General features: G+C 41.6%; 1 protein-coding gene across 10 annotated transcripts in view; it reads left to right on the top strand.

Annotated features, from left to right (window-relative positions):
• The window catches only part of ANO1 (anoctamin 1), a 72232-nt gene extending 61576 nt beyond the window's left edge, over positions 1 to 10656 (top strand). For 7 of the 10 annotated variants that reach the window (XM_033063569.1, XM_033063570.1, XM_033063567.1 and 4 more), the window contains 10 exons: positions 71 to 272; positions 662 to 773; positions 938 to 995; positions 1084 to 1184; positions 1309 to 1454; positions 2561 to 2713; positions 3865 to 3917; positions 5472 to 5656; positions 7277 to 7382; positions 8710 to 10656. In XM_033063569.1, the coding sequence (XP_032919460.1) occupies positions 71 to 272; positions 662 to 773; positions 938 to 995; positions 1084 to 1184; positions 1309 to 1454; positions 2561 to 2713; positions 3865 to 3917; positions 5472 to 5656; positions 7277 to 7382; positions 8710 to 8970 (1377 nt within the window). In that variant the 3' untranslated portion in view covers positions 8971 to 10656. Of the gene's footprint in view, positions 1 to 70; positions 273 to 661; positions 774 to 937; positions 996 to 1083; positions 1185 to 1308; positions 1455 to 2560; positions 2714 to 3864; positions 3918 to 5471; positions 5657 to 7276; positions 7383 to 8709 lie in introns of those variants that run through there. The other 3 variants (XM_033063572.1, XM_033063571.1, XM_033063574.1) reach the window with 3 other exon arrangements.
• Positions 10657 to 14367: the final 3711 nt, after the last annotated feature.

Raw genomic sequence — 14367 nt, 5'->3', positions numbered from 1 at the left:
TGATTTCTAAATCTCAAACTGTATTGAAAGGTAAATCTTTGATGAGGTTGGGGGCTGTTCCTCCTGGCAGGTGGGGCTGACGTTCGCCATCGTGTTCGGAGTGATCATCTACAGGATCTCCACGGCCGCTGCCCTGGCCATCAGCTCCACGCCTTCGGGGCGCTCCAGCGTCCGCGTCACCGTCACCGCCACCGCCGTCATCATCAACCTGGTGGTCATCATAATCCTGGACGAGGTGTACGGCTGCATCGCCAGGTGGCTCACACAGATCGGTGCGTTGGGACTCCCACAAAGCCAAGGACAGGCACATTTGTGGCTAAAATTCAATGGTGGAACTTTTTTTTTTTTTTAATAATTTCCAAAATATTGTCAGTAAGGAAAGGTCCAGAAATCTTTTCGGGTTAAGTTTTTGTCCATCTACAAATGCTTGTCATGAGGGTCAAGCAGGTGTGGGACGAAATTGGAATTGCTGTGGGGATCCTCAGCAGACTGACCACTGACCTCAGTGCAGCCATACTGCTTTTATATACATATATGTAGCACTATACAGATATCCCTTGTTTAAAAGGTGGCTGATGTTCTCTGAAGCCCACATTTATCTTGAAAAGTTTCCAGGTAGGATAATTCCTTAACGTTTCTCATCCATGTCCCATTGTTTCAGAGGTACCAAAGACCGACAAGAACTTCGAGGAGCGGCTGATTTTCAAGGCTTTCCTGCTGAAATTTGTCAACGCCTACACCCCCATTTTCTACGTGGCTTTCTTCAAAGGCCGGTGGGTGATGAAAGGGCTTTTTGGGATTTCAGCTTGTTGGTGGCCTTTTCAGGACTGTGCATTAGGTGGTCCCACTCAGAGGAGTGGAGTATGATATAAATTACTTTAGGAATCAGACACTTAAAGTCCATCTGATGTTTTTGACTCTAACCATTGTGCCCTAGATTTGTTGGACGTCCGGGTGACTACGTCTACATTTTCCACTCCTTCCGAATGGAAGAGGTAATTGAATTTCTATCCTGTCTGCGATGGTGTTGGACAGAGGGGGTGGAGGAGATGCTTTGACTGACCTATCCTCTGTCCACCCCAGTGTGCCCCAGGAGGCTGCCTAATGGAGTTGTGTATCCAGCTCAGTATAATCATGTTGGGCAAGCAGCTGATCCAGAACAATTTGTTTGAGATTGGCATCCCGTAAGTAGCAACTTCTGCGCTTTCTTTTTTTTTAAGTATTGTGCCTGGTAATGTAAAATAACTGAGAAATGAGCACTGAGTGAGCAGAATGGAGTGCTCAGCAAATTGTGCCCATCTCCCTCAGAAAAATGAAGAAGTTTATACGATACTTGAAATTGAAGCGCCGGCGTTCTCTGGACCATGAAGAGCACATGAAGAAAAAGCAGCGCTATGAAGTGGACTATAACCTGGAGCCCTTTGCTGGACTGACCCCTGAGTACATGGAAATGAGTGAGTGAGGTGGAAAAAAGACATTTTAAACCGTAATTATTGTGACTAATTGGGATGGAGAGCTGAGCTTTTTGAACTGTACATTCAGCAGACAGTGGATATGAGATAACTGAATTATTAATGTGTACAGTCTTAGACTGGAGTGTGTTTCAGCCAACCCTGGCTGCTGGAAGGCTGAATTGTGCTCTCTGCTGTTTGCAAGCCCTTATTTTAGAATGATATTTTAGATATTTTCTTTCAAGCCATGTAACACATCACTGTCAAGTTTCAAATGCAAATGATTAAGTAGCATCTACTTGCAATTGTGAGGCATATTTTACCATTAGTAGAACTCTTCACTGGAAATAAGTTAGTTCAGATTTAATCATTTCCACACCAGAGTCTCTTATCTGATATTTGAACTAACTCTTCTCAGAGCAATGCAAGTCTGTAAACCTGGTTGTACTTGACAGATCAGAGAGATATTTTTTTTTTCAAGTAATATCTTATATTGAGTGAGACAAATTAGAATATCTGGTGACCTTGATGTTCAGAGTACTTGAAGCAGATGGGAGTTCAGTGATACAAATTACAAGGCCGTGCTGCCAGTTCCTAAAAATAAGAAAAGATGTGGTTACTGAGATCAGCATTTGGAAGTAACAGGAGAAAGATGGGCACTGGCAGTACCAGGAAGAGCATGACATCCATGCAAAAAGCAAATATGATCCCAGGTTATAGGAAGAAAGTTATTCCTGGCAGAGGCAGGAATCAGCCATATCCTTTCCAAAGCTTCCAGTGGGATTGGTGAAGGCCAAAAACCTGCAAGTTTAGATAGAGCCAGCACGGTCACTGCCATAATCCCACTCCTTCAGGTGACTCCTGTGCCAACTTTGCCCACGGGAAAATTGCTTTAGGAGCTCCCCCATCCCTCTGGTTGCTACTGCCTTGCCTTTTACAAGGTGGCAACTGGTGCTTCCATGCCCAAATAGAGCAGCCATCATGCAACCTGCCTGGCACAGAAAATGGGATTGAGTCTCCCAGAACTCCTCATCTCCTCAGAATTTAGGGGCTGGCACTGTTTGGTAAATAATGGCACAGGCACTGAAATGTTTTCTTTTTCTTTCCAGTTATCCAGTTTGGGTTTGTAACTTTGTTTGTTGCCTCCTTCCCTCTGGCACCTTTATTTGCTTTATTGAACAACATCATTGAAATCCGTCTGGATGCCAAGAAATTTGTTACTGAGCTGAGGAGACCGGTAGCAGTGAGAGCAAAGGATATAGGTAAGTGGATATTGTTATTGTATCCCTGTTTGTTTGTTCCTGGATTGATGGCAGGATATTATTATGCTGAGCTGGTTTCAATAACAGGGAGATGCTTATAGGAAAAACATAGGAAAAAACATTCAGCTGTGGCTTACCTGTGAATTGTTGCAATTTATTGAAGCTTTCCCTTCAAAATAGGAAGACCAAAGCTTTAAATTCAGATGAATATTTCATTAAGTAAATCAAAATTGTCAATACAATAGCAAAATATCTCACACAGTTCTGACATCAACAGCCCTTCCTGGCAATGCAGTTTTTGTGCAGAAGCAAAAATTTCCACATTTAGTAACTCTGCACTGGCCTCAGAAGTACCCTAGGGAATGAGAGGAGACTCAAAAGTCTGTGGGCAAATGTGTCTCTTTGTCCCTGCTCAGCAGGAACATCGGAGGGGTGAGAACTGCAGTGGATGGAGCTGGATCTGGGCTCTGTGGCTTGGTGGGGACAAGAGCCCAGCCCTGCCCTTACAGGGGGCTCACACCTACTGGTGTTTGTAATGAGGGAGCTGCTTCTCCCAAATGGCAGTCACTTATGGCTCAAAAGCTCATTAAAATTAAAATAAAAGTGGAAATAAAAGAACAGAGCCAAGCAGCAAGAGCAGAGAAGTTTGTCTGTTATTAAACTCTACGTTCATTCTGCTGCAGCACAGGCAGAGTTTTTCCTTGGGGTCATCCTTGTGCCCTAGGACCATCCTAGACTTGAAGAACACATCATGTTTTGCCATGGCTTTGCTTTGGGGGTGCTTTGTGGCTCCCTGATTTGATGCTGTAGGTTCAGGTTGCTGGTGGAGATGATTGGGAGGGTGATGTTGATTTTTTTGATTGTGATGAGGGTTTGATTATTTTTTAAATTTGTTTCTGAGGATGTGTTAATTGCAATTCACTGCAGTCCAATCCTATTCTTCAAAACCTAAAAAAATTAGATGCCAAAACACAGTTGGGCTCCTTTTGCTTACAAGCCATTAGATTAATTTTTTATAGTTTGTTCCTTTTCTATTTAAACTATAACTAGCTCAGCACAATCATACATGCTCCTAACTCTGTTAACTGAAGATGTAATTTGTCTAATTTTAAGGACTAGAACAGGATTTACATGTTTGTCTCCTTCCTTAGGAATCTGGTATAATATCCTCAGAGGTATTGGAAAGCTTGCTGTCATCATAAATGTAAGTAAATCAGCATGAGTTAAATTTAAATTTAATAGGCTGGCTTTTCCATTCTGCTCCATTAGTTTTATTTCAGCACAAAATCCCTTAAATCAAGTGAAAGTATATGACTGAGAAATTGAGAAATATTTGAGGATGACTTGCTGTGTTTATTTTCAAGCTGTGATAGCAGTAGCAATAATATAAAATAGTAAGCAGTCACTGCTGCTTTTTTTCCAGAATGTTGTCATAAAACAGTTCTGTCCTTCCAACAAATATGACCACAGCTGCTTGCTTTTACTCTTTTGAAATGCTATCAGTGGGATGAGATGTATTTTTTAATTTCAGTGCTCTTTTGGGTAAGGCGAGAATCAGTTCAGCTCTTCAGAGTGCAGAATCACTCCGCTGAAAATCTGCCCTCAAGCTGCATTGCCCCCACTCAGAGAGCTTGGAAAATCCTGAAAAAAAGTGTTTATTTAAACATTTCACAAAAATTTATCAGGCCCTAATGCATGAACTTCTGCACTATTCTATATGAATAGACATCCACAATGATCATCCTCCTTGCACCCCATCTGGGGAAAGATGAAAACAAAGGCCAGCTGAAATTCAATGTGTTTGCAGTGCAGCAATGGGGCTTATGGCCACATGGCCATGGACTCCCTTGGGCTTTTTTCACATTACCCAGACTTGAAATCCCTTCATTTTGTCCCCAGGGTTCTGTTATCCCATTATTTTGGTACACTGCCTTAGTCTGCCTTTCCCATTTCTCCTCTTTTCCTTTGGAAATAATTTCTCTGTTTTTCTCCTTTGTTCTGTGTAGTCTCTCCTCATCAATACTCAGTGCTATTTTTCCCTCTTTGATCAATGTACTGCTCCTCTTTACCATAAAATAAGTAAAACATTTTGTACTGTGTTTGTTCCACATGTACATGAGATTTATGCCAGTGCCAATCTTTCATAATGATGATAAATGAGGAAGGCTAAAGTCATGAGGAACTCAGCCCAATTGGCTGCTGTGTCTTTTCTCCATGATCTTTTCAGAAAATGTTAAATAACTGGATGAAATGCAACTTTTGTGACCATAAAAATAAAACTGGGCTCAGTCTCCTCATCCTTTTATCCTGATGAAGTTAAGAACCACACACATTTAATGTCCTTTTGCAATGCAAGGAGACTTTGAAGAGTCAAATCACTGCGAGTTGTTTGCAGGACAGAAAAGCAGCTGGAAATCAATCAGCTGGACCTTGTGCAAGGCACCAGGGAGAAGCTGTGACCCAGGGGACATGGGGAAGCAGAGCTGTGGTAGCTCTCCCCTGGTGCTGGGGGTACAGCTGCTCCGTTTTTGGGGAGCTCAGGGTGTCACCCTTGCAGACAGCTCAGCTGGCGTGGCACTGCTCCAGGGGATGTGCTGCACCTTGGGAGAGGGGGCACTGAACAATCCCTTGCTGGGGCAGTGAATGCTCCTCTTTCAGGGCTCCCCTGAGCTGTGTGAGTTGTTTGGGCATGGTTGAGGATGTGATGATGTTAAGCTCTGCCTGGGTACCGCGCTCACTCTTTACTCTTGTGGCTCAGGCATTTGTGATCTCATTCACATCCGACTTCATTCCACGCCTCGTGTACCTGTACATGTACAGTGAGAATGGCACCATGCATGGCTTCGTCAACCATACACTATCCTCTTTTAATGTCAGCGATTTCCAAGCAGGAACAGCTCCCAACGACCCCCTGGATCTTGGCTACGAGGTTCAGATATGCAGGTACTCTCTGGAATGATTGCTAATACAAAGTGTTTTCATAGATGGCTAAGAATGTGGAAAATTCTTGCTTTAATGGGGCAGGTTCCTTGTATTTTCAATACCATTTTTAGCACCTTGTTAGTCTTTTATATCAGATGGATCCATTGCCTTGAACATCTTGCTTACATATCGAGCAATAGACCTGAATATGATTTACTGCTTATTTTGGGAAATTAGGATTAGTTAAATTCAGTGCTTGTCCATGCAAAGGCTTTTATTATTATGCATTCCCTTTTCCAGGAAAGGAGACAAACAATGATAAACAGCACAAACAATGATGCTTTAAGGGAAGAAAATTATGTCACTCTAATGTCATGTCATGATGTAGTGACCAGGGCCTCTTTTTTTGTTCAATTCCCAATTCCTGATGAGAGCAGTAGCATCCTTATCTGCACTGGAACTTAAGACTTATTTACACTGTCATCACACAGGAATAATTAGCATGCTTGTGGCAATTAATATCTATTCTTCTCATGTTTAAAGGTTGCCTATTTCAGCTAATGAATTCTTAGAACTGGGGATCAAATCTAAATCTGACTGTGAAAACACTTAGACCAGCAAAGCTGAAAGGGGCACAACAGAGGGAGGAAGAGGGAGAAGAGAGGAGAGTAAGGAAGGAAGAGATATTCCAGGCGAGAAAAAAACAAAGATTACTTTGATAGACACATATTAAAAAAAGATCACACTAACTGACCAAGTGAAAAACTCTGCTTTTGAATCATATTATTTTATATTATATTCTTTATATATTTGAATAGTGCAAGTTAATATGGTGAAATTACCTCTAAACAGAAAATTCGCTCAGGGATGAAAGTAGAACCAACCCAAACTGCATTTAAGTAGCTTTGCTTGCTTTACTTTCTCCTGGCTCCCTCCTGCTGCTCTCTGAGCAGAGGTCAAACAAGGTTGGCAAACATGTTTCAGCACAGAATGGAAGTGTTGGCATCGTGGTCCAAAGGCAAAATGCCAGATTTATTTGCTTTTCACTCCCAGCCTCTGTCTTCTTGCAATCCCATCTGTATACCAAGAATTTTAAAATCATTTGAAAATGGAGAGCCTTAATGCTTTCAAAATATTGACAGGATGCTCTGATTTTGAATTTAATGTATTTTTCTTGGTCCTGTTTATCAACATATAGATTTTCCATAAGCCACAGCTAAGGAAAAATTCTGTTCTCCCCATGTGGCAAAAGTGAGCTTCAACCTTTTGCTAATCATGTGTTAAACACATGAATTTATGAATCTCAGATTAGTATTTTGGTCTTTAAAATTAGTTTGAAAAATATATGTTGCCTTTTTACCTATCTTAAAATAAATCACTTGAGCTGTGTCATTTTACTCTGTCTTATGCAAAATTGATATTATTTGTAGTAATCATGGGTTATTAAGATGTATTAACCTTTAGTTTTGAGACTAACTTGAAGGCTATGGGAAAGTTTCAGCTGTGCCTTGTATCTGAGAGGTTAATACAGTGAACTTTCTTTTAGACAGTTCCATTTATTTTTTGATTGTTTGTTAATAACTCCTTCCGGTGCTAACATTCCTGAATTGCACCCCTGATTTACTGAGTCTTGTTTTGCAGGTACAAAGATTATAGAGAACCTCCCTGGTCTGAAAACAAATATGACATTTCAAAGGATTTCTGGGCTGTCCTAGCAGCAAGATTGGCATTTGTGATAGTCTTCCAGGTAGGTGACACTGCAGGCACTTGGAAATAACTTATTGAGCGAAAGGAATATCTTCTGTCTCAGTTGTTTCATGGAAAAGCCAAATAAATTTGCCTATCTTCATCACCCTCTTTGTCCCACCCACCCAGGCATTGGTATATCCTCAGTGGAAAAATTCATCCCCAGGGATTCCTTGAACTGGTTTGATACAGAAGAACTTAATGACCTTAAAGAGCAGCAAAGCACAAGGCTGATACTAGTTAGGTGCCACCAGTTTTCCCGTAGGACATCAACAATTTCACTGAAGCAGCATAAATTTAATCCAAAATCATCAGAGCTAGCCAAGAATGAGATTTTCAAAAATCCAAAAATTTTCAAGTTGAAGTTTAATTTGTATATGAGTAAGAATCCAAAATATTGTAATTTGTCCGTAAGAGAGATTTAATCACAACAGTGGTGCTACTTATTGTGACACAAATGTTTTAAATCTGCCTTATCTGAATAACTTTTGAAATGTTTTGAAACATTTTTTGGGTTTTTTGATTAAAAATTATCTTTTTGGGAAAGACCTACCTTTCCTTGAATCAAGGGGTTTCAATCAGAGAAATTTAATTGGAATATATTTACCAATTTTTACCATTTTACCTCTTGTATTTGGTTCTGCCTCCCTGATGTAAATCTCATGAGCCACTCACCAATTGCAAATTCCTTTGGATTTTTAAGTGGCTGCAGTGTCAGGATTGGTACATAAATCATAGATGTCTATGCCTGATACATTTCTCTACTTCTAGTACACATAAAGCAGTTGAGGGAATTTGGTCCAGTAGGCCAACTCAGATATTGTCTTCTTTTGATTTCTCCTTCCTAAGTGCACCAAGATCAGCCCCTTGCCTTGCCTTTCCCTTTCCTTTCCCTTTCCTTTCCTTTCCTTTCCTTTCCTTTCCTTTCCTTTCCTTTCCTTTCCTTTCCTTTCCTTTCCTTTCCTTTCCTTTCCTTTCCTTTCCTTTCCTTTCCTTTCCTTTCCTTTCCTTTCCTTTCCTTTCCTTTCCTTTCCTTTCCTTTCCTTTCCTTTCCTTTCCTTCCCTTCCCCTTCCCCTTCCCCTTCCCCTTCCCCTTCCCCTTCCCCTTCCCCTTCCCCTTCCCCTTCCCCTTCCCCTTCCCCTTCCCCTTCCCCTTCCCCTTCCCCTTCCCCTTCCCCTTCCCCTTCCCCTTCCCCTTCCCCTTCCCCTTCCCCTTCCCCTTCCCCTTCCCCTTCCCCTTCCCCTTCCCCTTCCCCTTCCCCTTCCCCTTCCCTTCCGCCACTCTTTCATTGGACCCCGCTGACGTTTTCTCACAACTTCATTTTCAGAACCTGGTAATGTTCATGAGTGAATTTGTTGACTGGATTATCCCAGACATTCCCAAGGACATTAGTCAGCAGATTCACAAGGAGAAAGTCCTCATGGTGGAGGTCTTCATGAGGGAAGAGCAAGGGAAGCTGCAGATGCTGGAAACCTGGAAGGAGAAGGACAAGACAAAAGGGGAAAACTGTAACAACCACAGCCCCAGGCTCTCCAGGAGCCGCAGTGGGAGCTTGTCCTCCTGCCATTCCTATCCTCTGGACGTTTAGGAGAGGAGGGAGCTGAGTCTGTCGGGGCATTCCAGAGACAAAAGCCATGGCGCCAAGGGCAGGACCTCAGTGACGGACACCGGTGCATGTCGAAGGATGTGCTGCCATTTCGCTGCCATCTTTGTGAGAAATGCCCTTGCAAACATGGAGGACCACATTCTATTTCTGATAATGCTGGGGTTTTGTTTTCTTGGGGGTTTTTTTGTTTTGTTTTGTTTTGTTTTGCACAAGCAGTAATGCAGGGAGATTTTGTATTTCATCCTTAGGTAACACTATCGACGTTGGCGTGCATTAAAAAATGCAGGTACTTAGGACAATCTTGCTAGAGATATTCTCTGAGAATCTGATCTTAGCCTATCAATTAGCTAATGAAATAAAGGTAAATTTGAAGTAATAATAATAATAGTAATGCTAACTTGAACTATTTTTGGAAACCCAGGTTGGAAGGTCCATGAGGTAACTCGATAAATGATATGCAAAATCAGTATTCCCTAGTATTCCATAAAGCCTACCGGGCTGACTTGCTTCCCAAGGCTGAGTTTAGCTCTGTGGATCTGAGGTTTGGAGTCCCACAGGTGTGGGGAGTCCTTGAGGCAGCCTGCTGTGTCCCCCAGACCCTGCCTGGGGCACTGCTGCCTCTGGAAACATCAGTGCAGGGAATCTGGGAAGTGCTTTTTGGCAGCAGCAGCACAATTCCAGAGATCCATCCTCCCAGCAGGTGCATGGTCACGGAGCATTTTGTTTAATGCCCTGAGTTAATGAGCACACGGAGAGCTCCAGGGACTCTCCCTGCCCTGCCAAGCACTCGGATGCCGCTGTTGCCGAGGAAATTCCCTTTTCCCTGTTGTTTCAGCACACCCCTGTCCCGGGCAGGCTTTTCCCTGTAGCCCTCTGGAGCAGGAGCAGGGAGTGCTTGCACTCGTGTTTCACAGTCAGCTTTTCCCACAGACTTTCTGCTGTTGGCTGGCACTTCCCAGAGGAGGGAATCCCAGAGGAGTAAATCCCAAATGCTTCCCATTTACTGTCTTCAGAGGAAGCCTTGCCTGCACTGGGGCTACAGGACCAGATCTTCAGTTAGTTACAGGACTTCTATTTTGTCTTAAAATCCTTTATCTTTTGTACAAGGAGCTTTTCCCTGAGGTATAAGTCTGAAATCCTTGCTTTCCATGACTAGTTAAATCCCATCAGTACAGCTCTTTTTATGCATAATGCCTTTTAGTTTTGCTTTGTCGACCGATAAACTGCACTTCCAAATAATATTGGTGCAATTAACCTAATTTCTTTTATTGCTTTGTCTTGTCCATGGCACTTGCATTATAAAACTGAAAAAAAAAAAAAATAAAAAGGAAAGATTTCTTTAAAGTCTAACTACTGTATGGTTTGTTACAAAACCAAACTGTTTTCAAAAGAGGTTAGTTATTTCTTTTTTTCTTTTCTTTTTTCTTTGCCAGACTAATTTAAAAATTAATTCTAGAACTCTAAAAAGAATGCTATATATAGCTTTTGATATATTTATTTGTTTTAAAGTATGTGATAAACTTGATATTTTTCTGTAGTCTGTCCAAAGAAGGTACCAGAAGAGAAATTATGTGGAAGAAAGAAAATCGTATTAACCAAATATTCTTGAAGCTTATTTAAAATATTGATCTAACCAAAGATTTTTATTAATAAAGGGCTTATATTTTGTTACCTCTTGTTTCTGTTGTATTTTGACTTGCAGGAATGTCACTATTTTTAAAATTTGTAACTTATGTTGCTGTAGGGCCAAATCCTGCCTGATTTATTCCCACATAAATGGAATGCCTGGTAGTAAATGTTTACAGATCAGGCCCACTGACTGCAATAGGACTGGGAGTGGGGAGAAATCAAGCAGAATTCTGCCCACACATTTTGTTGAAAACCTTTTCTTCCTCTCATTCCTTGGTAGCCCAAAAGATCCAGGAGAAAGCCAAAGTACCTATTCTGAAGAGAAACCTTAGGGATCGTCTTTGAAGGGGATTTAATCCATGAATACTGACCTGAAAGTGTTCCCAGCTTAATACTGACATTCCTGTAAATGGTGGAACTATATCCTGAACACATACTTATCCAAATTTTTCATTATTTGCTGAAATAATGGAATAGTAACAGTTGCTTATACTTTCTTTTGTACAGTAAATTGTTTGAAATGGAATTTTGTATATAAAAATCTGTATTACTACTTAGATATCTATAAAATTCTTTCATGGAATAATTTTTTAAGAAAAGCAAATATATACAAAATCTGTTTTATTTTGTTTTTTTTTCTTTTTCTTTTTCTTTGAACACTTATTTGAAATAAACTTAAATATCCAAGAGTTTCTCCTGTGGGACAGGTTCTGTTCCCAACCCTGCTCGTGCTCTGAGTGTACAGACATCTCCCTAAAAATGTGCCAGGTAGGTCTGGTCTTTGAGCTGCTTTAGAGGCCTCTTGGAGATGAGTGAATCCCACCTGAAATGCATCTCCAGGAGCACAAAAGGAGGTTTTGGCTGCAGATCTGCTCCACTGTGGCTGTCACATTTTCATTGCCCTCAGGGACCTGTCCAAGCAAAGCTGATTGCAATTTTTTTTTCTCCCTCTCCCATTTAACTCTTGAGAAGGCAAAGCACGAGGCTTCACACCAGCCCTCCTTTCCTTGATGGGAAATATTAATGCTCCAGGTCAGGACATTTAGTTATAAGGTGGGAATTGTGTCCTGATGGAATGGATGTGGACACCAGAAGTGGGTAAACCACAGTCTAGCTGTTAACTGTGTGGGCTTGTCAGTTATTAAAGACAAAATTGTAGATATGAGCTTGTTAGATAGAAGATAATGCCTTCCAGAAAAACACTTGCACTGCACTTGTGGTACTTTTCATGGAAGTCTTTTCGTATTTGGGATGAAAAAGAATAAGGTTTGCTTTTACCAACAGCAAATTTGAGGCAGAATTGTGCTAGTAAGGATTTACTGGAATAGAGGGGGGGAAAGAAAAATAGGGAAGCAAGGATCTGGAAGTGATCAAAGAATATACCTGGACGAGCCTTGATGTGACTCACAGTAACCAGTTTTGGTGAAAAATAGCAAACCAAGTATTTTATTTGTGCAAATACAAAGCTGAATTCTGTGTTGGTGTGACACCATGTCCATGACATGCATTCAGCCTGTTCTTGGCTGAGCCCTTCTGCCCCAAAACCATAAGCACAAAACCATTTCCCAGCCCGGATTTGATCAAAGAAGAAAAAAATGCCCCAAACCCAACATCTCAATGAAGTGAAGGGGGAAGTCATGGCACCAGTTTGCTTGGTCCAAGAGAAAATGCAGCCCATGGGGAAGATTCCTGCTGGAAATGACTGCATGGGCCATTTCTGAGCCATTCCTGAGTCACTGTTTGCCGTTTGCCATGCGAGGTCTGTAGCAAAGGCACGACGTCAGTCGGTGCATCCCAGCAGGAAATTGTTCCCACCCCAAGTGCTGCCAGTCTGAGCCTGAATCTCCTGGATTTCCATGTCATTGTGTTTCCAAGATACTGTCCTACAAATATTTTGCAGTCTTAAATAGCTTAAGGGTGAATAAGTCTCACATCAAGACATAGACACATTTCTATTTTTAACCCCCCATGCTCTCTGGTCCTGAGCTGTTAATGATCTTTTCGGCTGTTGTGATTTCCAATAAGCAATAATAATTTACTTTTCATCTTCATACCTTTGGAGTCTGAACCTCCCAGAGTTCCAAACATCACTTGAGAGCATTTTCCTACAAAGTTTTCAGAGTTAACAAGTTCTTCCCCTTGCCACTGAAAAAAAAAACATCTTGAAATTTATATGAATTCCATTCAAACTCTGGTTCAATTCTTTGTACATGCGAGCACTATTTATTCCATAACCAAACACAACGTGCCATTTTTAGTACAGCAGAGAAAAACCAAAGTTCTTTTTTTAACCTTCTTTTTTTAGCCCAACAGGCCTTTCTGAAGAAAAAACTAATCATGAATGTAGCTTGTTTTGAATTTTAATGATAGAGTTAAAAATTAAAGATAGACTTAATTTTTAAGGCCATGACAACCACCTGAAGCCAAAGAAAATATTTCCATTGATTCCCTTCAGTATGCTTTGCATGAGGTTAAGCAGTACTTATTAAGTGATTGGTTTCACTTTGGATAAAACAAAACCTCCTGACAGTTATTGTGGGTTACTTTTCTAACCTTCAGTGTCAGCAAAAGCCAAAATAAATCAATGCAGATGGGGCTGTGAGAGCAGTAAGGAGTTGGGTGCGCCATTGTGTTGGTTTCCATGAGGCAAAGGCCTTGGAAAATCAAAAAAAATTGAAGATTTTGTGGTCATAGCTTTCATCTGGGTTAGGACCATCTCTAGAAAAAAAAACAGGAAACGTATCTGTTCGGATGACCATGAGAAGCAAGAATCAAAATACGAAATATTTACCAGAGTGTTTGTGCTGAACAAGCTTAAGTGTAATAAAGTCCATTTTTCAGAGCAAGAGGCATGTGGTTAAGCAACCTTATAAAAGAAGAAAAGGTTGTTCCCTATTTTTACTGCCAACTGTAAAAATAGTGGTTATCTTCTCCAGCTGAAACATGAGATGGAGCTAAGGAAAATGTGCAAAGGAGGGGAGATAGGAAGAAAAGTCTTTTGCCTGCTGTTCCCAGAGCCAAGTTATCCAACAGATCAGCCTCAGGAGAGTTTTTTTCTGGAAAGAGGATGGATTCCTAAGGCAAGGACACCTTGTAGGTGGGTTATGGGACAGCCTTTGCCAGTGTTCCCACAGCCATGTGCCATTCCACCCAACCAAAGCCAGGAAACGCCGTGGATCTTGTGTGGAGATGGGAGCTGGAAGACTTTGGTCCTATGGGAGGAGCAGAGCTCATGAGGCTGGAATTCCCACCTGTCCTGCCAGCAGCAGGTAATCACAGCAGCAGCTCACATTTCCTCAATGTATTAATCTCTGAAATACATCTCCAGGTAAAGAAGGAAGGTAATTGCAATTAATTAGCCAGCAACTGAGGAAGCAATAGATCCCAGCAGGCCAGACTGCTCTGGATATACTGCAGGAGGTGATGTGTGTGCACTGTGTGTGTGCTGGGCTCTGACTCCTGGAATTGCTTGGGCATTTTACTCTCCTCAGGCACTGCTGGGAGTGGAAAAGGGGAGTTGTGAGCAGGTAAGGAATGGCGAAACTCCTGCAAGAAAACCAACATGAGCTTCAGCTCCATCTTCATCCTGTCTTCAAAGAGTGGAAGAAGTAAAACTGAGAGACAGATCTGAACTTCCACTGAACCTCATCCCTTTTGCCTCACTGACTTTCACTTCTGAAAACAAGTTCCTCCACCTCTTCACAAGGCTTGCCTTTTACAGCTGGTGAGCTAAGCTGGCAATCACCTCTG

Source organism: Catharus ustulatus, chromosome 6 (assembly GCF_009819885.2).
Source record: "Catharus ustulatus isolate bCatUst1 chromosome 6, bCatUst1.pri.v2, whole genome shotgun sequence".
NCBI lineage: Eukaryota > Metazoa > Chordata > Aves > Passeriformes > Turdidae > Catharus > Catharus ustulatus.
Note: the sequence above shows the minus strand (reverse complement) of the source record. Positions and strands in the feature narration are given on the sequence as shown.